Source organism: Henckelia pumila, chromosome 2, assembly GCF_033568475.1.
Source record: "Henckelia pumila isolate YLH828 chromosome 2, ASM3356847v2, whole genome shotgun sequence".
NCBI classification, from domain to species: domain Eukaryota; kingdom Viridiplantae; phylum Streptophyta; class Magnoliopsida; order Lamiales; family Gesneriaceae; genus Henckelia; species Henckelia pumila.
This window is the reverse complement of record NC_133121.1, coordinates 105,877,757-105,902,973: the sequence shown is the minus strand read 5'-3', so window position 1 is coordinate 105,902,973 and position 25,217 is coordinate 105,877,757. Positions and strand designations below refer to the sequence as shown.

The window sequence follows — 25,217 nt, the reverse complement described above, 5'->3', positions numbered from 1 at the left end:
AGTATTAAATAATATATATTATTTGTTTGATTAGTTGAAAAATCAAAGAAAAGCGAGTCGAAAAGAAAAGAAAAAAAATTAATGAGAACAAAAATGGAAACCTCACAATTTGCATAGTTGAGTCATATATAGGGGCAATATCGATATTTTACCGAAAACTTTATCCACAAATTGAATTACAATTATTATTAGTATTATTAATAAAAAATAAAAAGCAAAACGAAGTAGAATAAAAGAATATATTTAAATGTGCGATATCTCTGATTCTGAGCTTTCCCTATAAATACGCCCAGCGTCCGCCTTGAGCCTCGCCTACTGAGTAATACGAACCAAGCTTCCATTCACCCCAGTAGGGTTTATCGGCGCTGTCTATAACAATCGATACGCACGCAAATTTCACCGACGTACAATCGTGAGCTGTTGTTTTGTGTACGCGCATGAAAATGGATGCTTATTCGCTGCATCTGGCTATGGCGGCACTCTTCGGGGCGTCGTTTGTGGCGGTTTCGGCGTATTATATGCACCGTAAAACCTTGAATCAGCTATTGGAGTTCGCGAAGGCGCTAGAGAAGGAAAAAGAGGAGGTGGACGAAGGCGGGGACGCCGTGGAGCATGTCAAGAAGTATTATCCGTCGAGGAGGAGCTACGGGAGGCGGAAGGCCAATGGCGGGAGCTTTCGCCGTGGTTCAGCGTCTCTGCCTGACGTGGCGGCTTTTTCCGGTGACGGTGGCGAGGTTGAGGATAGGAGGAACGGCCCGGTGCAGCACATTGATTATATCCCTCCGGGTTTGCCGAGGCTCCACACGCTACCTGAAGGTATCAAAAACCGGACTTCTGACCGGAGCAATTAATTTGGTTTTGTGAATACGATGGAAGTGTGTGTGACATAATTTACATAATTTAAATAATTGCTGTATTATGCACATTTGGCCGGGCGCTGTGGTTGCTTTTGTTTTGCTGACCAAGTCAATTAAGTGGGTTCAATATGCATCACTGCCCACTGGGAAGGAGGATAGCTGGAAGTTGGGGGCACATATTGCTGTTAAATTTTCGCGGTTGAGTATATCGTACTCCAAGTCAAGCTGTCTGGTGCCATATTATAATGACTATATTGGCTGATTTTCTGTTATCTTGCGTTCCATATTTACTTATTTAAACTTAAGAAAGCCTGTTTTAGGCTGTTGTCTGTTACAATCACAATGTGATTCCGGTCCGATACATGCTGTGAGAAATTTAATGAGAATGGGGGAATTGCCGACCATTGATTCATGTCTTTTTGTAACAGCTGGTTAAATTACCAGATAACATCCGTAGTTTGAGAATGTCAAATTCCTATTTAACTGTATTTGGCAAACACAGAAGTTGAAGTTTTCTAATTGGTTGGTAACATCGGAAAATTACCATGATTGAGTAATATGTAGAAAATGTAGCTAAGGAGCTGTCGATACTCGACATCACAAGCCGTGTGAAAAATGTCTGATGATAAGGTTCAAGTACGTTAGTTTGCTTCTGCTAAGCCTTCACATTTGTTCTTGAAACTTGTTCGGAAACAATTTGATAGTACAGAAAAAAAAGAGATTCAATTGCTATAGAGTAGTTATAAACAACTCCTCTTTTGTGTTTGGTGTATGTATCTGGCAATTTTCTCTTTGGGGAGGAGTATTTTTATTTTTTCCATACCAAGAGACATTGAAATGAATACATTTCTGAAAGTTTGTACCAGTAGATTTCTAATAACTAGGTTGCTTTGTCTCTTTATGTTACACGTCCTCCCACAGGAGTCAGGTGACTATGGTGTGGACTTCACATCGGACCGTCTATTACTGCCAGAGGATTTTTCCTGGAATTGCGCTTGTTTTCATGCTAGGATATCATAATACTGACGCAAACAAAATGGAGGAAAAGAAAATGCAGCACTACCCACTAAGAACAATTCCCTAACTCATAGGTTCTTCTAGTAATTTTTCTAAGAATGCTTGTTATTGTTTGAATGTTCCCTTGGTTATCAAATATTGCAAGATTTTGGTTTTTTTAGTGGCAGTAACTACTGCCAATAACTCTGTTGGCAGAAATTATGTTTCTTGTTATGTTACTTTTCACCTCATAGGTGATCTTAATAATGAAGCTTAGGAATTTCTTTTATCAGGGAAATCTGGTGGTGCTAGTTCAACAACGAGAGCAGGCCATCATACTCGACCTATTTCTCCCAAATCACCTGTTGCTAGTGCTAGTGCATTTGAGAGTGTAGAAGGTTCAGATGACGAAGATAACTTGACCGATGCTGCTAAATTAGACACTACATATCTTCATACTAATGGAAATGCGGTGAGCTGAATGGATAAATAGAAAATGATCAGGCACAAACACAAGCAGCACAATTAGATTTGCTGAAAAATTTGCAAACCATGGTTTCCTTCCACATTTTTTTCAAAAGTTTTAAAATATTTAGTTGATTGCACCCTGAGTTGAAAGCAAATTTCAGAATGTTCCAGATCATATCCACGCAAATGGTGAACAGATGCCAATGGTTACATCAAGCATAATTCGCTCACATAGTGTATCTGGTGACCTGCATGGTGTTCAACCTGATCCCGTTGCTGCTGATATTCTGAGGAAAGAACCAGAACAAGAAACTTTTGTGCGATTGAGAATTTCTCCTACAGGTATTGTTGTTATCTATGTCACGCCATCTTCATTGAATAGTTTTCTGTGATATTCTAATGAGAAGTGTGTAGAGATAGCTCTCATTTCTTACCAAGCCAAGAGTCTAGCTGATAACTGTTGAAGCAAAAGTCTTCGGCATTTGCCATTTATGATATTTAACATGACAATGCTTGAAAGCTGATCATATTTTTCTTTTGGAATCACACTGAGTTAATCAAGTGCCTTAGAGTTTTTGTGGTTGTATATTTCCATATGTAACTTTTCTTGTTGGAAACGACATGTTTGAAGCTTGAAATATTATTATTTCCGGCTCGAGTTCGATCGGAAAGAGAGCTCGAGTTTGAGATTTTTTGAGCCAGGCACCAGATTTATGGCTGGAATGAAAGCTCGGTTTGAAGCTTGATTTTGGCTTTAAAATATAGATCCAGAATTAAAGATTTAAAACTCAAATTATACCTAATTTGTGTTTCAGTGGTTGATTATTTGGTTTAACGATTTCCGATGAAAATGCCATTATTATAAATTAGAATGCAAACTATATTCAGGAAACAAGATTAGAAGAAGCATGCCCAGCATATTTTTTTGCAAAGAATTAATCATATCAATCCATGGCAGATGAAAGTGTTAAAAATAACACACAACGAATTCGGAACAAAATTCGGAGTGTTCCTTTGAAGAGTCTGATTTTCAGTTATAAAAAAGGAGCAAAATAACATGGTAACATGCACTTAGATTCATAGACCTATAGTTATATTCTTCGATTTTAGCTTTGATCCACATTAATCAGTGCCAAGCAGTGGAAGGAGGTGGTCAGAATTAAGAAGGAGAAGGAGCAGTGCCCGGTGACGAGGGCAATAGGCGAAGACGGGTGAAAAAGACAAAGGCACTTTTTGAGTGCATTATTATAGTTAAAAACTTATTTCTTATATTGTATCATCTTATATATATATAAAGTATAGTAATAGAAATATATGAAATATGAAATAAAACTCACGAACTATCAAATAAATAATTTGGGCTCGAGTTCGCCTCGAGAAAATTTGAATATGTTTGAATACTAATAAAATATTCCCCTATTTATAATCATGTGTCAAACAGTTGAAGTATTACCGATCAATATTGTGTCAAATGTTTCAGATCGGTTGACGTTTCTTGAAATTCATTTTACAATTGTGCGGTTCTGACTCTTGATATCGAATAGTAATTTAGTTTTTCCGAAATATGATTTGATCTTTTTGTGTCAACTATTTGTTGGAGAAGTTGAATGTTTATTTCGTTTGAAAATAATTTCTGCACATTCATCTTGATTACTTTCATAAAGTGCTATTCGTGGACAGTTGCTTCGGTACGTATGCATGCGAGAATTGATTTCAGTTCCTTGTGATTTCTGTCAGAGACACCATCTGCTGATGAAGCAGAGGTTTACCGCAATCTGCAAGATTGTCTTGAATTGAGGAAGAGTTATGTATTTAGAGAAGCTGTTTCTCCATGGGAAAAGGAAATCATATCTGATCCTAATACCCCGAAGCCAATTCCAAACCCATTTGATCATACTCCAGAGGTGAAATCTGATGTAAGTCTCTGTATGAAGTCATGTTTCAGTTTTTTGATACTTGATTTTCTAAGTAAAGTTTCTTTTTATTATTATTATTATTATTATTATTATTATTTTTGTATGTCACTGATGTCTTTTTAAATTGAATGTCAACAAAGTGATTTGTATTTCAAATTCATGCAGCACTATTTTCAGATGGAAGATGGAGTTGTTCATGTTTATGCGAATAAAGAGTGTAAGCTGCAGTACATTTTCATTGATAGAACTTTCTATTCGTATTATGTCTCCTAATGTCTCTCTCTCTCTCTCTCCCTCTCCAGCCGAAACAAAACTTTATCCTGTTGCTGATGCTACAACATTTTTCACCGACCTCCATCATATCCTTAAAATTATTGCTGCTGGGAATATCAGAACACTTTGTCACCATAGGCTAGTTCTTCTAGAACAGGTTCATCCATCATTTTCACAGTAACTTGTCTGAAATGTTTACTCCTGATGTCCCTTTATTATTGTTCGTTCGATTTATTCTTGAAATGTGTTTGAAGCAGAAATTCAACCTTCATCTGATGCTTAATGCGGACAGAGAATTCTTGGCTCAAAAAAGCGCACCACATCGAGATTTTTATAATGTGAGAAAAGTTGACACACATGTCCATCACTCAGCTTGTATGAACCAGAAACATCTTTTAAGGTTTATAAAGTCGAAGCTGAGGAAGGAGCCTGACGAGGTAACCTGTTGGATTGTCATGTGTTTTCTATTACCTTTTCATTCCAGGTTTCATTCTAATAACAACATTTAGCATGAGATTAAAATGATCAAAAGAAAAGGGAAGATATAAATGGAGGTCAAAGTTATATAATCTGTCGAGAAAAAATATATTAATTGCCATGCAGCTGTGTAGGGCTAACTCTCATATCCTTGTCGCAGGTTGTTATTTTCAGAGATGGGACATATCTTACTTTGAAAGAGGTGTTTGAGAGTTTGGATTTGACTGGGTAATGATATGGACTTACACTTGGGATGCACTGACTTTCGGAAAAGTCGAAATATTATGTAGTTTATTTTTTAATCATTATTAATTTGTAAATGACTTCTGGTTTGGATATTTTGACAGTTACGATCTGAATGTCGATCTATTAGATGTCCATGCCGATAAAAGCACCTTTCATCGCTTCGACAAGTTTAACTTGAAATACAATCCCTGTGGTCAGAGTAGACTAAGGGAGATCTTTTTGAAGCAGGATAATCTGATCCAAGGTAATCTCTGATGTTGTCACGGGATCATATCAAGTGCTTTTTCCTCCTCTGATTTAAGCTTCATCCCCTCTTGATTTTCGGTTGATTGTATCTATTGATGGAATTTAATTTAATTTTTTTTTCCAACAGGTCGTTTCTTAGGTGAGCTAACTAAGCAAGTGTTTTCGGATTTGGCTGCAAGTAAATATCAAGTGCGTATTTAGGAGAACCATTCGGTGGATTTATCTTTTACTGAATACAATTTTGTATGAAATTAGGGTCCTTATTTCTGTCCGGGTTGCCATGATGTTGGTGATTTTTATTAGCTTTTTGTTTGTCTTCTGATTTAAAAATTTTATGTTTACACCTCACATATTTTATTTGTGCTATGACAATTCTTTAGATATTCCTTTTGGCCCTGAGCTCTTCTTTTGCACTTGAACAGATGGCTGAATATCGAATATCAATATATGGCAGAAAAATGAGTGAGTGGGATCAACTGGCAAGTTGGATTGTAAATAATGATCTGTACAGCGAAAATGTTGTTTGGTTGATTCAGGTAAAATGTTGGTACCTCATTCATTAAATAAAGCAGTTGCTGTGTTTGTTTATCGTATACTTACTCACCAGTGATTATATCATAGAATTTTATTTTGTAAGAGGTACTCATCTGATGGGAAAAAATATTACATCCTTTTCAAACAAGACTACTTGGTTTAATTATCACTCTGAGATGAGAATCACTCAGTCAACCAGAAAGTGTGTAAAGTAATATGATACTATGCTTCTCTGAACATTTAAATGCTGATAAAGTTCATGGAATATATGCACATGTATAAAGGTTCATCTTTGTGATGATGAAACTCCAGGTAAGGTAATTGGTTATATGCACGAAAAAATGAAGTGAAAATCTTGATCTTAATGTAAAATTACATTAAATGAAGTAGGTTGGAGCGTAATATCTTTTCTTTATTGAGAAAGACGATATTTGCAACGTGGGGCATTAACAGTCATATTTTTTCTTGTGCATTTGGCATTTGTCAGCTTTATCTACCAGAACATCTTTTAGCATGTAGAAATGTGAATGATGTCAATCTAACTTTAGCATTTTGCCATGTAGCTTCCTAGGCTCTACAATGTGTACAAGGAGATGGGGATTGTCACCTCATTTCAGAACATCCTTGATAACATCTTTCTGCCTCTCTTTGAGGTGACTGTTGATCCGGATTCACATCCACAGTTGCATGTTTTTTTAAAGCAGGTAACTTCCTCCCTATTCATTTAAATTTATTATGATGCAATTCTTTATTATGATGCAATTCATATGTCTTCTCTTTCAAGTTCTTGAGTGTGTTTAGAGATCAGAATCTATAAAAATTGTGAACGGGCTCACCTAAAATCACCAATTTCGTTCTATGAATATAATGGATGCGTTATGTAGCGAGTGTTCATCATTGGACACGAGTAATTTTGGTAAAAAAAAACTGGTATCATTTACTTGTGGGCTATTTCATTTGTTTTACCCTTAGTGCTTGCCTGCTTGGCCATTTATGTTGCGTAGCCGTTATGAGTGTATGACAATGCTAGCCTATTTCTTCATGGGATTATTTTTAACTACCACGTTTTGTTTAAACAGGTTGTTGGACTGGACCTTGTGGATGATGAAAGCAAACCTGAAAGACGGCCTACAAAACACATGCCTACACCTGCTCAGTGGACCAATATATTTAACCCTGCATTTTCGTACTATGTATACTACTGCTATGCTAACCTCTATACCCTGAACAAGGTACATAGTTTTACTTTGTAAAATCTTTCTCTCTTACCGTTGTCTCAAAGGTCATTGTGAAAATCCGTTCCTTTTTGAAATGTTTCTCTATACCCTTAACAAGGTACATAGCTTTACTTTGTAAAATGTTTCTCTCTGACCCTTGTCTCAAAGGTCATTGTGAGAATCTGTTCCTTTTTTTACTTGTATTTGCATGCTTGCATGTCTATTATTTTTCACGTAGCTTTTTGGGTAGGTGAAGTGAGCGCTCATTGTTTATAGTCTATAGAGGGTCAGTTTAACCGGGATACATTTCGGTCAATGATAATGTCCATATGAGTGAGTATGCATCTGTCCTTGGTAAGTGTGACACATTTGTTTTACCATATACATAAATGGTTCCATGCTTAGTTTAATGTCTTGCAATTCTACTTTTGGTACTCTGTTTCCGAAATTTGTGATGTTACTTTAATTGTCACCACAGCTTCGTGAGTCGAAGGGTATGACAACTATTAAGTTCCGGCCCCATTCTGGAGAGGTGGGTGTCAGGTTTCATTCCTCTTAATGTCCATTACTTTTACAGTCTGTATACATCACTTACACTGTGTAATCAGGCTGGTGATATAGATCATCTTGCGGCTACATTTCTTACATCTCACAATATTGCACATGGAATCAATCTGAGAAAATCTCCCGTCCTCCAATATTTGTACTACCTAGCCCAGGCAAGAAGGCTAAGATCGATATATATTATTCATCTTATTCTATGATAGTTTTTATTTTCTAGTGGTCTGAACTGACTTGTAATTCAGATTGGTTTGGCGATGTCACCATTGAGCAACAACTCTCTATTTTTAGACTACCATCGAAATCCTTTTCCCACATTCTTCTTGCGGGGTCTCAACGTGTCCCTCTCGACTGATGATCCATTACAGATCCACTTAACAAAAGAACCGCTGGTTGAAGAGTACAGTATAGCTGCTTCTGTAAGTGTGCCCAACTTAGTTTTCGACTTGTATACTTATTCACGAATTCTGACTCTTTTTATAATTTGTTATTGTAGGTTTGGAAGTTAAGTTCATGCGATTTATGTGAGATCGCCCGGAATTCAGTTTATCAGTCTGGTTTTTCACATGCTTTGAAGGTATGAAGTTATAAGGGGAATTATTGATGTTGATGACATTACCGTAGACTATGCATAGAAGGCGTTAGGCAAATTGTCGTCACTCATCCAAATTTGTGCAATTGGCTAAAAGAAAATTTGTTTCTCGTCAAAACTTGAATATAAATGAACTTTGTTTTGATGAAAGACACGTCATGGTAAGGAAACCTTTGAACTAATCGAAACATATGTTCTTTTTTTTTTTTGGTTTGTTTGTGATAAATAAGAAACATATAATGCTCTTTCAAGTCGAAATCTGGTCTGCTGAGGCAAAATTTTGTTCCACCTAGAAGCATTCTTTGACAGCATCGAAAGTAGTTGAACTTTGTGCTAATGCTCAGCCTTGAATATCATTTCAGTCCCATTGGATCGGGAAGGAGTACTATAATCGAGGACCAGATGGAAATGACATACACAGGACAAATGTGCCTCATATTCGTCTAGAATTCCGTGAAACAGTATGACTTCTTAAATTTATCATATAAATAAATCAAGTCTGGAGAATTCATGCTGTAAATTCTACTTTGTCTAGATCTGGAAAGAGGAAATGCAACAGGTATATTTGGGCATGGCAAGCTTTCCCCAGTTTGTTGAGACATGATAAGCTTGGCTAGTCTGCATTCGGAGCATGTGTCGATACCCTAACATACAAAGGTATACTTGGCTTAATCTTGCTTCTTGTACTAGTCATCAGCATTTATGCAAAAATGATTTTTACCTTTACTGTGGTGGTTACAGGGATCAGCGACCTGCACAACTCACAAGTGTTTTGTTTCACCAGTCCTTCGAAATTTCTGCTATAACGTAAGCTGTAGCTCATCCGAGACAAAGTAAGGATTCTGATTCTTCTTTGGAATGTCTACTTGCTCAAGAAGAGATGAGCCTGGCTCGAATGCAACCCGTGGCAAAAATTTTTGCTTAAATGGTATATAAATATATGTAGGAGATATATACCCGATATATCAAATAAGTGAATCAAGCAGTAATGTGTACGCTAGTTAGTCGATAGTCAGGAGTCAAATGCCGTGTGTGTGTGGAAGTGGTGGAACTGTGGATGTTAGACCTACATACGCACACACGCACACACACGGGAAAAGGCAAAACATAGAATAAGAACGAGTGAACTTCATTTTAAGGAATATTTTATTATTGTTGTAAAATAGGATTTCTTTGGTAATGTTAATGCCAGTGCGCTTCAATATATTTTTTTACCTGTTTTACTATTAATTTTTTCCCGCAATACTTTATTTTATTTTTATTTTTTCAATTTACCTCTTTGCATGGATCCGACAAATCTCGCTATATATATCAAAATGTTCTAACCCGGACGCACGTAAATTCTAAGAAGGCAATCATCGTCATGCAGTAGATACAAGAAATGTTAGAAATAGTTAGTTGTAAACTACGTATATAATTTGCACCAAAATAAACGTTGAGCGAAGATGAGGTAGAGCCAAATCGCAGAGAATTCCATCCGTGGCCGTGGGAGAACTTCCGAGAAAGTATTGAGAAATGCAGTGGGAATCCGGTCATTACAAGACAATGTAATTCTACCACAATTTGATGTATTTGAAAGGAAAAACGTTTTTAGTTTCTTTTTTGAAAGGAAAAACGTTTTTAGTTTCAATTACGTTTTGTCATAATTTATTTACACATAATATTATTTTAACCAAAAAAACTATTCTATGCAAATTTAATATGGTAATAACATTAAATGACCGAAGAGGATAAAGGCAAATCGAATGTGAAATTAGATTTTGGGGGAATTTTTTTTGGAATTATATGAGAAATGTTATTGGAGAAATATTTAAAATCAAATATTGTTGTGTATGTGACAAGTTGTGTTTTAAAAAGCTCGCTTAAGCGATGCTTAATTTTGCTTAAGCTTTAATGCATTTAAGCTCGATTAAGCGACTGTTTTTTAGAACCGAAGATTTCTTTTATTTTTTAAAATGAAATCATTTTTATAAATATTGATAGGATCGAAAACGGTGTGTAGAGGTTAATACACACTTTTAAAATATCTTGAGCTACAATAGCTCGATTTTTGAAATATTTAGCACCGATGAATTAAATCGAGTTTGATTTTTAAACCAAGCGGAAGACACTCGAAATAATCCTTCGTAGAAAGTGATTTATTATTTTTAAGACATTTGAAAACAATGCAAGTTGAAATAATGAAAACGGTTTGGTTGAAACATTTTATCACATACTTTGAATGCAACATGTAGGTATTTTATCAAACACATAAAATGCTTCAACAATGCACTCCAAAACAGTAGAAATAAAAAAATGCAATAAATAAAGAGACAAAGATTTGTTTATGGATGTTCGGAGATTTCAAATACTCATACGTCATCCTTTCTTCCTCCGTGAAAGGATATTACTAGAAAACTTTGATTTATACAACTTATTTGTACAAACCCACTTCAAGACTAGGACTTACCCACTGCCTATCTTAGAATTCCTAGCCACCACTCGATTGTAGACCGCAACCTCACAATCCACATATAGTTTTACGTCTTTATGCTAAGACTACAAACACAATCTTTAACGTCTTTGTGTAAAGACTCTCACTCAATTAATATATAAAATACATCTCTCTTTTATATGTGAGTGAGTTGTGTGTGAAGAACTTGACTTTCACGCTCAAGAATTTTGATGTGTTCTTCACATCTTGGGCTTTGCTCTCAACTAGCTGATTTCTTCAAGTAGGATGTCCATGCTTTTAATCTCCTTGCAAGACTTGTGTTTGAGCTTAAAATATGTTGTATATATATGCTCCAAGAGTGATATAGCCGTTAGACATAAAAATAGAGTCATTAAAATACTTTTGTACTATTTCTGTACTGTTCCTGGAGTACTAAACTGATCTACGGGGTACTGTAGCTTTGAGCAAACTTCGGTTTGGTATCAGTTGAGCAAACCTCAGTTTGGTATCAGTTGAGCGCACCTTCAGTTTAGTGGATAGACTGATATTGGAAAGTTTCAGTTTGGGTAGGTAAACTACTCTTGACAAACTTCAGTTTAGGAGCGAGATTGATCGAATAGCTCCGCATGATCCGTTGATATTTGGGAAAAGTGATTAATATAAAAGTTGTAGCCCTTGATCTCACTTTCCAATGTCATCAGAATCAATCAATTCAAAGTTCATATGCAAAAGTTATGCTCGATATACCAGAGCTGCTCAAAATCAGTTTATCACAGAATCAGTTGAGTGCATATGATCAGTTTAGTGCTATATCTCTTGATTCGCTGATTTTTGGGCAAAATGATAAACATGAAAGTTGTAGCCCTTTCTCTTATAATTTCACAGAATCAAGAATCACTCAATTTAAAGTTCATATGCAAAAGTTATGCTTAATACACCAGACTGTGCCAGAAATTCTGCAAAATTTATGTTCCAAACTAGTAATTTCAATGCAGTTTAGCATCTCCTTAGGATCCGATTCAATCTTTGACTTGTGAATATGATATGTATATCATTGTCTTATCTTTCCAATTCATGGTGAATCGTTCCATTCAGATAATCGAGCTGCAAGATCTGGCTAAAATACTGGAAATGCTTGAGGTAAACTGATTCTTTTTTTTTTTTTTTTGCTAAACTGATGCAATACTGTTCGGTATTGCGACGTTAGTTTGACCAATATAACATTCGCTTTTGCTCAACTGACGCAAATAAAATATGTTCCAAATTGAGTTTTCTTTGCAGTAGTTTTGGAAGATAATCATTTGGATATCGGATCTATGAGATATCATCAAAATAGTAAAGCTCGCCAGAGATTCAGTTTTGCTAACTTTGAGTTTTGGCTTCCATTTTGAGTTATCAACTTCACACTTAAAGTAAATATGTTAGAAACATAATAATAAGTTTAGTTATCATCAAAATCAGGATTGTATGTCTTCCAAAACCCAACAAATATGTATCCTTATAGTTTAGAACTTGAATTATCTATTCAATCATATATTTATGGTTAATCTAACATTTTATTTAATGTTTGTCTTAAAATAATGAAAATTATAGTAAAAAATTGAAAATGATTTTTCACGCTTAAGCTCGTTCTAAGCTCGCTTAAGCTTGAAAAAGTTGAAGTTTGGCCTCCACGCTTCAACACGCTTCACGCTTTTTAAAATCTTGGACTGACAAGTAAGAAAATATACCGTCGCTTTGCACTTCATTTTATGTTGTTTTTGTGCATATCTGGATTTTTATACATCCTAGTTTTGCAATTATTCATTTAATTAATTTTTTTCGTGTAGTGTTGATTGAAGCTAAAAAATGATGAAATCGGTGAAAAAGTCAACAAATAAAAGCCACACAAGCAAAATCCGTGAAAAGTGTTGGATTGTTTGAAAAAGAACAATCAAAGTCGAGCAAAAAGGCTAAATAAGAACCTATATGCATGAACATACATGAACTTGCATAGCTGTTGGATTGAAGAAATTGCATAAGAAAAATATTGCAACACCCACGCTAGGACCCACGCTCGCATGCCTCCAAACGTGGGTCATAAAAAATGCAAGAGAAAACTTTTGTCTCATCCTCGCTTGGACCCACGTGCACATGTCCCCGAGCGTGGCTCACTCAGCACATGTGCGAAATTAGGACAAATTAGAATTTTGAATCCTTACTTATCAAAATTGGATTTTATTCTTTTCAAACGTATTAGAACTCTATGTTGAGATATTTTAGGGTTTTTTTACGGAAACATAAATAGAAAAACCCAAGCACGAAAAGGAGAGTAGAACGTTTAAACGTTCGAAAGGAATAAAATCCAATTTTGATAGGTAAGAATTCAAAAATAGAAAAGCACAAGCACGAAAAGGAGAATGGAGAGTACAACGTTGGCATCTAGGATAAGAGAAATAACACTTCAACGAGATTCATTTCACTGGGATCTTTCAATCTTTTTATTCTCAACTATTATTTTCATGGATTTAAACATTGATTTATCTCTTTGTTTTGAATTCATGGAGTAGTTTTTTATTGACTGAGGCTATGATAAGGCCAAGATGGGACTTCGTTTGATTTTTGGTTTTGATTCAATGGATTTATTTATTTCTTGCATCTAATTATTGATTGATATTTGTTTATCCTTGCAAGTTACATGTCAATAATTTGGCCAATTATTTACATATTTATGGTTTGATCACTAGAGATTGAAATTTAGCTTCATAATATCTATCAACACATGGTTAAACCAAATATAAATAGTATTCGGTTCAGTGTGTGGTTTTAAAAGAAAACTGAGATTCTATAAATCTAAATGCATCTTTATCTAATTAAATTCATATAGAAATATTTGGATTATTAAATAAAAATACATTTATTAATTCTAAAAAGTAAATAATTTAGGTAATTTCACCATGATTACACAAGATATTGAATAATATATTCAATTTAAACACGTGTGACATAGTTAACTCTAGTACTATTGTGTGCTTTGATCATTTTGTTTGAATTTGTCAATTGTCGTCATCCAAGTTTCTTTGTTAAATTTTTTTTTAGTATTTTAGTTAAAGTAGAAATTTGTTTGATAATTCCAGTTTAAGCTAGTGCGCTTGATTGAAACGACCCTGACCTCTATTTAAATTAAATAAAAGAGAAGGAAGAATTTCAAAGTATTATTATTGTTATTATTATTATTATTATTATTATGGTTTTTTTTAAAAAAATCGGCATGACCTATATGCTCATAGTCAAACCCCACCTGTCTCAACTCAGCATTTTAAAATAAAAGAAAGACTCTCAAAAGGTTAGGGAACATAACACGATAATCATAAGAACTGTTTGGGTACAGTCCCAACAACAAGGGAAGAAAAGCGGATAAAGAGTTTACATGTCTAGTAATCAAGCAGGGGATCACATCCTGCTAAAACAACTGAAAGGTAGATAAACGTAAACAATTCTTTATTACAGGCAACATAGTACTGAAAAGTAAAGGGAAGCGATGGTCATGGTTCGTGCTCCGCCGGGTGCTGTCAGCCCTGGTGATCCTGCCCCTCTGTCTCTGGGTGACACCTGCACCAAGCAGATGTAGTGAGCCTAAAGACTCAACAAGAATATGAGATGAAATAACGAGTAATAAATATACATGCACACACAATTAAAAATATCGTGTACTGAAAATACATTATCATTTCCTACTGAATCTCTAGCAAAAAGGAGTACTTGAAAACATAGCATGCATGACTCAATCTAACTGACAGAAACTAAACTTGAACTGAAAGGAGCATAACAAGACTGATCATGAGGACTGATATGACTGAACGGAGAACGAATAAGCTGTACCGTAAACTGATAAACGGTAAACTGATAAACTGAAAACTGATAAACTGTAAACTGATAAACTGAAAACTGATAATCTGTAAACTGATAAACTTAGATCATTGATTGTAACCATCTGTTTTGATTGATCAATGGCTGCAGTATACTATGTCGGCAAGACGCCAAGATTTCTTCCGACGCGACATTGCCCCTTATAACTGGTTTGATAGGGGTTCCGAGATTTCTCCCGGCCGCACACTACACGTCGATTTGGTAAGGGTTCCGGGATGTCTCCCGACCACACACTACCCATCGTTTGACAAGTGAGTTGAGGCATCCCCCAACCAATATTGCCCGTCTTGGCACAATCAACTTTCCTTGTTCAAAATATTTTTTTTCTTTGACTCAAAGACTTGGACTGAATTCAAGAAAATGACCTTCTTCACAAGTATTTACTCGATACTCAAATGAATGAAGTAAGATGGTTGAAATGGATGGTGATTTAGGTGGCAGACCATAGCTAAAAATCTAGACTTTACTTCTAGGCACTTAGGACGTATCCCGAGTAATCAACTTGCAAAACTTATAACTTATACAAACCTTAATCAAAACAATTTCCGCTTGAAAATACGGCTCCCAAGTACTCTATACTCCATTAGAAAGTCATCCTTTACGTACTATTACTATCCAATAATTCTTTGGCATTAATGGTTTCGGGCAGCAACACTTAACACTTAAAATCCCAGCACCTTAACATTCAATAACCTAGAACTCGGGAAAAACTTAACCGACTTAGTTCCTGCTTGATTCGACATTCCCCTAACATCCTAAGCTATTCCTTGAACTCATCTTTTAAGCCAAAACACAATCATATCACTGATTTACTCGGCCCTAACTGGACAGTCCCCTAATTCTTTGACAAAATATGCTCTTAAGCTCACTTCCCTTCTCCCAAGTTTAGCCCTAGAACACCCATGATCCCGGCCCTTAACTTAAGTCCTAGACCACTTCCTCGACCCGCGCAACCCTTGAGACCGACCCCTCACTCCCAAACCAAACTCTCAGCTCGAAACAGCCCTGCCCCGAGCCCATTTCCCAGCTCGAAGCAGTCGTGCCCCAAGCCCATTTCCCAGCTCGAAGAAGCAGCCCCTGTCCCAAGCCAATTCCCACCTCGAGACAGCCCCTGCCCTAGCCAAATTCCCAGCTCGAATCAGTTCTGCTCCAAGCCAAATCCCAGCTCGAAACAGCCCTGCTCCAATCAAATTCCCAAAAAAATCCAACTCCTACAATACCCGATCAATAGCCCCTCACCTCAAATCTTGCCAGCCATCTCACACAACCTAGGTGCTACCATGTGAGCTACGTCTCAACCATGGTAGGTCCTAAATCACCGATCCAAGACCAATAAAAAACATCGCAACACATAAGCCCAATGACAAGGAAGATTTGGACAGAGCCAGATGCAGCCGATAAACCAAAAACTTCTACTTGCATTTTCCCAACACCAGAGAGAACAATATATATGGTCATAAACACGCACAACACCGAAGAGGAAGCCTGAGCAAGGGCTCGAACACAAAAAGAAACAGAACCAACAAACATCGAGCAGCCTCAAGAAAATCAAAAATCTGGCAACTTCTTGAATCCACATAAAATTCGAAATACAAGAAGGGAATACAAGCATACAACATATTAATCTACTTGGTGGCCAAAGAATGCCATTATTCTTGCCTGGACTAGAAGAAATTGGAGAAAGATGCTTCGAGTGAGCTGAAATCGAGTCCAAGAAATGCGACAACAACACAGACGACTCACCTAGGGGAAGGGCTAAGCTGGACTGGTGGCTGGCAGTGATCGGTGGTAGGGATGTAAATGAGCCGAGCCAAGCCGAATAGTATCAGGCTCGGGATCGGCTCGTTTGACAAAAATAAAGGCTCGAGCTCGGATCGAGCTCGATCCGAGCTTTTATCATAAGGCTCAGGCTCGGCTCGTTTAGTATATATAAAAGCTCGGGCTCGGCTTGTTTATCAAAATAAAACGAGCCTGGATCGAGTTTGGCTCGTTTTTAGGCTCATTAGTGAGCTCTCTTTCGGGATCGTTAAACAAGGCTCGTTAGCAGGCTCGTTAAGGAAGAGCAGACTCGTTAAGTAAGCTCGTTAAACAGGCATGTTAGCGAGCTCGCTTTTAGGCTCGTTTCTTGCTCGTCAGACATATAACAGAGCTCGAGTTTGATTTTTTTTTTTTCCGATTATAATCTTTCGATCAAATTGACTATAACTTGATTTATAAGCTTACCATGATCCAAAACTTCAACCTCCAACACAGCCCAATTCGAAAAATCCACCAATTTTATTTATCAAAATTTTTGATCTTTATGAATTTATAACATCATTAATAACTGCTCAAGTCATGATATATTTTGAAATCTCCGAATTTATTATAGATCAAATTCTAAATGCAAATTTTAACCACAATATTTCGACTGCTTTCATTCTATACAAGCTCAATGTGCACTATCCTATGCTATATATTATTTTAAAATATTTTTAAAAAACCACCACACTATTATTTTTATAATGAGATATAAACATTGCTTGTGATACGATCTGCCCGTATATGAAATATTTTATTTAATGATATTATATAACTTTATTAAAATGTTGTGCATGTATACATATATTGAGTAAACAAGTTTTAACTCAACAAATTTAATTTAGATAATTTCACAACGTCTTTTAACTAAAATTTTTAATATCATTCATCTATCACATATAGTTATAATTCTCGTAAAACAATTTAAATAAAATTGTTATTTCAGTTCTTTAAAAATGTATTGATTGAATTGTTATTCATTAGTAATATTGCACATATAAATATTTTATTTATTGTGTTTTTAAGAGAATTTTAATACAATGATTTTAAAGTTAAAATAAAAAATGCAAATTATGGCTACATCCTATATATTGTAAATTCATCTTTATTTTAACAAAATATTATGTTCTAATCATGTTATTTTCATTAATATTAATATTTTTTATTTGTTCACTCAAAATCAAACTAGATAAAGCCACATAAATTAAATGAACATATTCGTGAGCCTCCGAAATAGACAAGCCCAAGCTGGAGCTCGCGAGCCTCCTAAACGAGCCGAGCTCAAGCCCATACTAGCGAGCCTTATAAATGAGCCGAGCCCGTTCACGGGCTCCCAAGCCTGTTAACAAACATGTTTGCGAGCTCACGAGCCGAACATCCTTAAGCTCAAGCTTGACTCGTGAAAATTTTCGAGCTCAAAATCAAGCTCGGGCTCGGATCGATAAGCTTACCAAACGAGCTTTCTATCGATCCGATCTCTGAATAGCTCGCAAACCGCTCTGTTCGTTTACATCCCTAATAGGTGGATGGAAAAGGCCGAGTAATTGGGTAGGAAAACTCTTAATGGGCCGTGAACTGGGTTAGGAAAAAAAATAAAAATTGGGCCAAGCCAGCACATATTTTAAATGGTGTGTGTAAAAATGTCAGGACCAAATTCTCGAAAATGCTCAAAGTTTGAACATTAAAGAGTTAAATACTTAAATTCTATTTATCGGGTTCGAAAATACTAATTTTTGAAAAGTTTAAAAATAAGCTTAAAAATGCGATAAAAAACAATTTTTAACACCCGAAATATTCTAAGATAACGTTCCATCTATTTTCCTCAATTTTCGCAAATATTAGCTCCTAAAATAATATTTAAGAAATTATTGTCTAAGCCCGCCATCGCCGTAAGCCGAAACCGGCATTTCCTGAACTCAAAAATCTCAAGAATAATTAAGTTGAGCGTTTGAGCAATTTAAACTTTAAAGAAATTTAAACAATTACTTAGAAATTAAAATAATACTTTAGTTATTTTGATGTCACGACGATAAATAAAATATTTGAATAATAAACAAAGTGATTAAAATAAATAATTTAAACAAACTAAGCTAACGTTTAAAAGTAATTTAAATAAATACAAAAGTAAAAATAAAAACCTTTAAAATAATTTGGATAATTAAAAAGGATTTAAGTAAATAAGCTAGACATATAAAATAATTTAAAATAGTTAACCGCTAAACTTATGTTATTTAAAATAAATAAGTTGAACAATCAAAATATTCAAATAAATAAATTTAATAGTTAAAATCATTTAAATAACTATCCCATATGCTCGAGAAATTTTTAAATAAGTAACCGAAATAGTTAATATCATTTAAATGAGTAAACTAAATAATTAACATCATTTAATAAGTAGACCTACACCTTTAAAATCTTTAAAACAAATAAATAGTATAATAAAATAATTTAAATGAATAACTTAAACAAATAAAAGCGTTAATTAAATAGTTAATAAAATAAAAATCATTTGAATAAATACCCAACATTTTATTAGCACATAACTCAAATAAAGAATTTAAATCGGTTAAAATTAAAAATAATAATCTTAATATTTATTAAATTTAATTCATACAATTTAGTAGATTAGATTTTAGGTACTACATTGATAGTCCTAACCGATTCAGGAGGTCAATATGTAAAAATCATTTCAAATTGATGAGGTAGTTTAAAGAAACACTGAGGACAACCGAATATCTGCCAAAATAAATGAATGAAAAGAGGAAACTAGTACGCAATTAACTAAAGAGCGACCGAGTGTTACTAAGGCGACCAAAGAGTAACCGAAAGACATGGGCGGTCCTGAGAAAAATGTGGCCCGTGACAAAGTTAAAAATATGATCCCCTTTCATTAAAAATGTGTGAGTGCATATATATACACACACACATTTAATATTAAAGAGCATTCGCATTAGAAAGGATTTTACCCATAGTTTATCAAAATAAATTATTCAACAACCGATATTATTTAAAATTCACTTTTATTGCATTTTTAAAACAAATTCGTTGATAAGTGTATTTTATACACTTAATTTAAATATGATTTTAATTTTTAATTGTTGGTTTCGAGCAGATTTATGCTTGAGTTTTGTTATTTTTGTGTTTGTAGGAAATTATTGAATTATCGTGGGAAGAAGAAGAATTATTGAGTTTGTGAGGAGAAAGAAAGAAAATGAAATAAAGAAACGCTGTAGAAAAAAAGAAAAGAAAAAGAAGTGTTCATGAGATTTCTATTGGGCTTCAATGTTAGTGCTAAAGAAGCGCTAAAAAAAGAAGAGTGAAGTGCAAATGCGTTATTTGACGTGAATTTGGAGATTGAAATCAGAACTTCATGCGCGCCCGCCTGGCTCAACTGAGCGCCCGCCCCGTCTACATCTCAGTGTTTTTAATTATTTCGGGAAGTAAATTTTTATATTTTATTGGGCTTTATTTTGGGCTTTTGTACACGATATAAAAAAAGAAATCTGGAATCAGAATTGAGAGAGGAGCCGCCACACACACGTACGTGAATCAAAGAAGAAATCAGAGAGCTGATCGTGTGATTTTCTAAAGGAATTCTGAGCTTTAATTGAAGAACGAAGATGGAGATCGATAGTCCGGACACGACATCGCATCGTTGGATTTGTTTTCTTTCTTTTATTTATTTAATTCTGATTTGATGTTTGAATTTTTGAATATGATTTATTTTTATCAAAATTTTGTTATGAACTAATTTGTTAGAGTCTAGAAGTTGGATAGAACCTGGTGTAGACACTTTCATGAATTTTTGATTTGATTGAATTGTGTTTCTTCTAGATTAATTATTTTTCTAGAATTGATTGTCTTTTCAATTACCTGATCAATAATTGAATTGTAATATTTATTTGAATTCTGGCACTCGGAAGAGGAGATTTTGAATAGGACCAATAGAATTTACACTATTAATTATTTATATAACTCGGAAGAGTGTATAATTTTAACAGAGCTTTAAGAAAAGAACATTGTTTTAAATAGATCACTGCAAGTAGATTTTTAATAGGGATATTTGAATTGAATTGTAGTTGATAAAAATTATTTGTTGCTCGGGAGACGAAAATAAAAAACTTAAGTGTTCTTGGCTATTAATTGACTGAAATTCATGAAGATTAATTAATTAGGATTGATTGTTGTTGAAACCAGGTGAAATCTAAAACTCTAGACCATTTTTCCTTTGATTGATTTTTATCTAAAAGTTGTGTGCGTGGTATCAAAAACTCATTGATTATTTTATTTTTCTGCAAAATTCTAAATTATTAATTTTCTAAATAAAATTAGGACTATTTTAATTACAAGCACTGAATATTTTCAATTTACTCCTTATGAAAATGATACTTGATTCTTCACTTTATTAAAACTTGACACTCGTACGTTTGCGAGCATTTTTTACAACAGCCGTCATTTTTTAACATTTTATAATGAATATTTGTGCAATAATGGAACTATTTAACTAAATAATGAAATCAAATACGAACAAAAAATATACATCTATATAGGATAGAGATAATAAATTAATGTAATATGAATTAATAAAATAATGATGCAACAAAAACATTATTAAATGAAAAAAATAAAAATAAAAATTCTACCTTTTTAAAATTATTCATTTTTCATAACCTACGATCTGAGTAATCAACATGGTTTAATTGAATAATAAGTAAGAAAAACTTGACGGTATGTTTACGATCTACCTATGATGCAACAGAGGTCTGCAAGAAATTTCTGCATGGATTAAATTGGTTGAAAGACCGCTTGAGGAAAGGAGATAAAAGTTGAACGGATAATGCTATATGTACAATGCAGGTTATAAATTGGGTTACAAATTGCATTTGAAATTACAAAATTATCTTTACACTTGATTTGGATTTTTTTTTTTCCTTTCAAAAATGCATTTAAGATGGTTTTGTAATTTTAAATGCATTTTTAACTCAATATGTAAGCCTCATTGTGCACGTAACATGATCCAAGTTGAACATAGTTTGTCAGGATCGAACTGCCCTTCTTAGTTGTATGGAGTTTAAAATAGTATGATTACTCGGAACTTTGATCTGGATGAACGATGAAGTTTGGATATGGATGAATGCAGTTTGCTTGCTTCTTCTTATTTGTGAGTTCAGATGGGTTAACAACTGAACTCTTGTCTTTCTCGAGTGTCTATGTTAATCAACCAACTTTAATCAGTGCATAAGAGGTTGACTAACAAATCGAACACAGATCGATTAGCTTGGTTAAATTCGTGAGGTGAGTGAATGTGTTAGGCAGATAAAAAATGACACAGTGACTTGTTTCTGGATGTTCGGAGCTCAGTCTCCTACGTCACCCATTCTTTCACCATGAAAGGATTCACTCTTAAGAAGACTTTGATCTATATAAGTAATTTGCACAGACCGGATCCAAGACTGGACTTACACTGCTGCCTCTCTTAAAACTCCTAGACACTCAAGAACTCAGTCCTTGACTGATTCTTGATACAAAGATTGTGTTTTGACAGGACACTCAACTGAGCTGATACATGTTTACAACTCAATAAACTCAACACAAATGATCCTCACTTGATCTGATATGACACTGAGTGTGTGCTTGATTGATCTGCTTCAACTGTTCTTGAAGCTCTTAACTTTCTTGATCGTGTACGATTTTTTTTTCTTGCTTAGCTCTTGTTCATTCTCACTCATTTGAATTCTGAATGTGAGTATTTATAGCTTTCAGAAAGTTTCCAGTAAGGAGTCCGACAAGTCTCCTTAATTTTCTCTCATATATTGAATTTCTGGATCTTTGTCTCCAACATTCATTTCTTCATTTATTTTCTTTTGTCTTTTAGCACAACAACTCTCTGGTTGTTGAGCTAGTCTTTTAGGCTCTTCCATAGTCATTTGATCTTGCTTGATCGTCCTGGGAAGCATTCGGACTGAAGGTGGCTTTTGATCTGTATCGTCGGTTGATATGGAAACATTTGTAGATCAACTCGCATAATTGATTTGATCACATGTTACCGTAAAGTTGTTCTGGCTTCTATTTCCTCCATTGATCTGCTTACTTGATTGCTTTTCAGCCGGTCATTCTTTGATATGCTCGCTAACTTATCTTCTCTGTTCTTCTCAGTTAATTGATCTGGTTTCTATTTTTCTTGTGCATAGATATGCTTCTTCAATTGATACGCTCTCTGTTTCTTTTGTTCTGCTTAGTTGATGACTTAAGTCATTTGTCAAATACCAAAACTTAGATCTTGAATTTCTAACAATTTTTCCCTTTTTGGTGTTTGACAAAACTAAGCAATTATCTTGTTTGTCATTTTCTTATTTCTCCCCTTTTTGACAAACACATCAATTGATGATTTTTCCTTAGCCAAAAACTTATTTTCTGATCTGGTCATCTTGTCATATTCCCCCTTTTCACAAATATGTCAACTTGTGATCTTTCCCCTTTCATAAATGCTTCTTATCTGTTTTGATCTGGTCTTCTTTGGTGATTTGATCTGGTCTTCTCTGGGTTGCTCTGATCTGGGCCATTTAAAGTCTGTTTGAATCATCTTCTTCACTTTCAATTACTATCCTCAATTAAGGTGCCAGATATAATCTTTATTCCTTCATCAATCATGTACATAGTCGTTTGATATGTTCCATTTCTCTCCAAATTTTGTGTTGCGTGGTGTGTTCTTGTGCAACTGCCTCTCTCCTTGTGATCTTCAAAATCTCTTTTATATGTAGATGAAGGCCCTTCGATCAAGCCCAAATGAATCTGAATATTTCCTTCTTTTTATTTTTCACAGTTCTTCATCTAGTGCGGGAGTACTCCAAGACTGGCGCGGAAACGATGCTCTTCGTAGTTTACTTTTCCAAATTGCCAACAACAGCGCTACTGCGCTTCCATGGGGCGCTACTGAGGCGTTATTTCTCTTCAAAGAGGCGCTACTGAAGCGCTATTGCTCTTCTAAGGGGCGCTACTTGAGCATTATTGCTCTTCCAAGGGGCACTACTGCTCTTGTTTTGCTGCGCAACATATCTCACAATTTAACTGTCGGATCAAGCTGAAATTTTGAAAGCAACTTTAAAACATCATAAACTTCATTATCAAAGGTGGAGATTGGAAATAGTTGTCTCTAACATCCTCAATAATTTTCTGAAATTTACTACACTGTAATTCCTTTTTCCAATTTTTCTCGATACTTTCCTCCAATCCTTGCATCTCACAAAAACAACAACAAATACACATAAAATCCATTTGATACATCACAAAAATCAATTTGAATCATATGAAAATTAAGTGAATAAAATTCACATATCAGTACCAATATCTTATGTGGATCCTCGATGGAATAGTTCTTTAGGAATCCAAACATTGATTAACCTAAGAGGTCGATCATTGAATGGGTTCCATAAAATTTGTACATTGTGCTGTGTGTGCTGGAGATATGTATGATATGCATTTTTTGTGTCGTGTGTGCATTGGATATGTCTGTCTAGACTGATTGTACAAGTTAGGTCTCCAATATGTCTTTTGAACGAATCTATTTTTTAAATAGGGTGGTCTATGTTGTACCTTCATAGAGTCTTGTCTTTCTTGATCATATCCAGACCGAATTGGTCTTTTCTTGATCCAGCTTGAGTTAGAACTCTCTAATTCCTCACATCCCAATCCTGATGGTAAAGAGTTTTTGGTTGAGATATAGGTGGACTGACATGATTATAAAGTTCTATATTTTCATATATCGTGTTGGACCTAACAAATTTCACATATTTTGAAGTGTTCTTGTCCAGACAGGATTTGGTAATTTGCTCAACTTGTTTGCAGCCCTTGTCACTAAATCTGAAACATGTCTTGTCTCCAAAAGATTTTTGTGACTCTTGCATCTCAGTTAAAAAGTCTAGGGACTTATTCCAAGTGGTTATCAGTTCAGTCAATTTCAAAATTTCTGATCTTAACTGCTGACTTTCCACTTGTAGCTTTTTATTTTCAGTCTTAATCTTGACAATCTCTCATTCTAGACTGATTTTCTTAACCGACGTTTTCCAATTGGGTTCAGTTGAGTAGTCTAACAGATCATTTTGCTTAGCCTTAACTTCTTCAAATGTTAAGCACAGTCTTTGATACTCATTAGTAATGTCATGCAATGCATTTGCCAATTCTTCTCGTGTAAATTCATTTGAGTTAAATTCAAATACTTGTTCACTTAAGAAATGTTTTTCTCACGATTTATTGTTGATGGATGGTTGATCACTATTGGCCATGAAGCAGTTATCTTCATTTTCATCATCAGAGCTTGATGAGCTAATTGAACAACATGATTCTTCAACAAGAGCAATTGGTTCAGTTGAGCAACGTTTGAGTAAGTCAGATAGATGGATTGGTTGACTTGTGCTCTCTTCATCATTTGATCTGAAACCATTTGAGCAACAGGGTTCTTTGAGATCTTCAATCAGTGGACACTTGATATGCTCAGCCTCCTCATTATTTTTGAGTTTGATCAACTGTTGCCAAAGATCCTTAACAGTAGAGTATGTCTCAATAGTTTTGGCAGTACAGTTTTCCAATGTGGTGTACCAGAAGCTTTTAGCGATTTCACTAAATGCAGCCATTTGAATATGTTCAGAGACGAGAAAGAACCTCTCTCTGATACCAATTGTCAGGTTCGAACGG

General features: G+C 34.8%; 1 protein-coding gene and 1 long non-coding RNA gene across 2 annotated transcripts; one reads left to right on the top strand and one right to left on the bottom strand.

Annotated features, from left to right (window-relative positions):
* Positions 1 to 276: 276 nt before the first annotated feature.
* Positions 277 to 9,263, top strand: LOC140880256 (AMP deaminase-like). The gene is made up of 20 exons (XM_073284547.1): positions 277 to 816; positions 2,147 to 2,325; positions 2,483 to 2,663; positions 4,059 to 4,237; positions 4,403 to 4,454; positions 4,540 to 4,667; positions 4,768 to 4,947; positions 5,148 to 5,215; positions 5,335 to 5,477; positions 5,607 to 5,668; positions 5,902 to 6,015; positions 6,577 to 6,717; positions 7,093 to 7,245; positions 7,709 to 7,762; positions 7,839 to 7,949; positions 8,037 to 8,210; positions 8,288 to 8,368; positions 8,746 to 8,844; positions 8,919 to 9,040; positions 9,125 to 9,263. Exons 1-19 carry the CDS (start codon positions 438 to 440, stop codon positions 8,985 to 8,987), a joined length of 2,547 nt encoding a protein of 848 aa, XP_073140648.1. The 5' UTR covers positions 277 to 437; the 3' UTR covers positions 8,988 to 9,040; positions 9,125 to 9,263.
* Positions 8,475 to 9,242, bottom strand: LOC140880257 (uncharacterized). Its single transcript, XR_012149619.1, has 2 exons — positions 9,105 to 9,242; positions 8,475 to 9,027 (listed from the first exon to the last, which is right to left on the bottom strand). It is a non-coding gene; the product is annotated as an uncharacterized lncRNA (long non-coding RNA).
* Positions 9,264 to 25,217: the final 15,954 nt, after the last annotated feature.

Excerpts from the sequence above, each read along its gene's own strand:
- LOC140880256 (XM_073284547.1), top strand. The coding sequence starts at position 438 with ATGAAAATGGATGCTTATTCGCTGCATCTGGCTATGGCGGCACTCTTC. Across the intron at positions 817-2,146 it reads GCTCCACACGCTACCTGAAG|GGAAATCTGGTGGTGCTAGT; the intron begins GTATCAAAAACC and ends TTCTTTTATCAG. Across the intron at positions 4,238-4,402 it reads CTCCAGAGGTGAAATCTGAT|CACTATTTTCAGATGGAAGA; the intron begins GTAAGTCTCTGT and ends AAATTCATGCAG.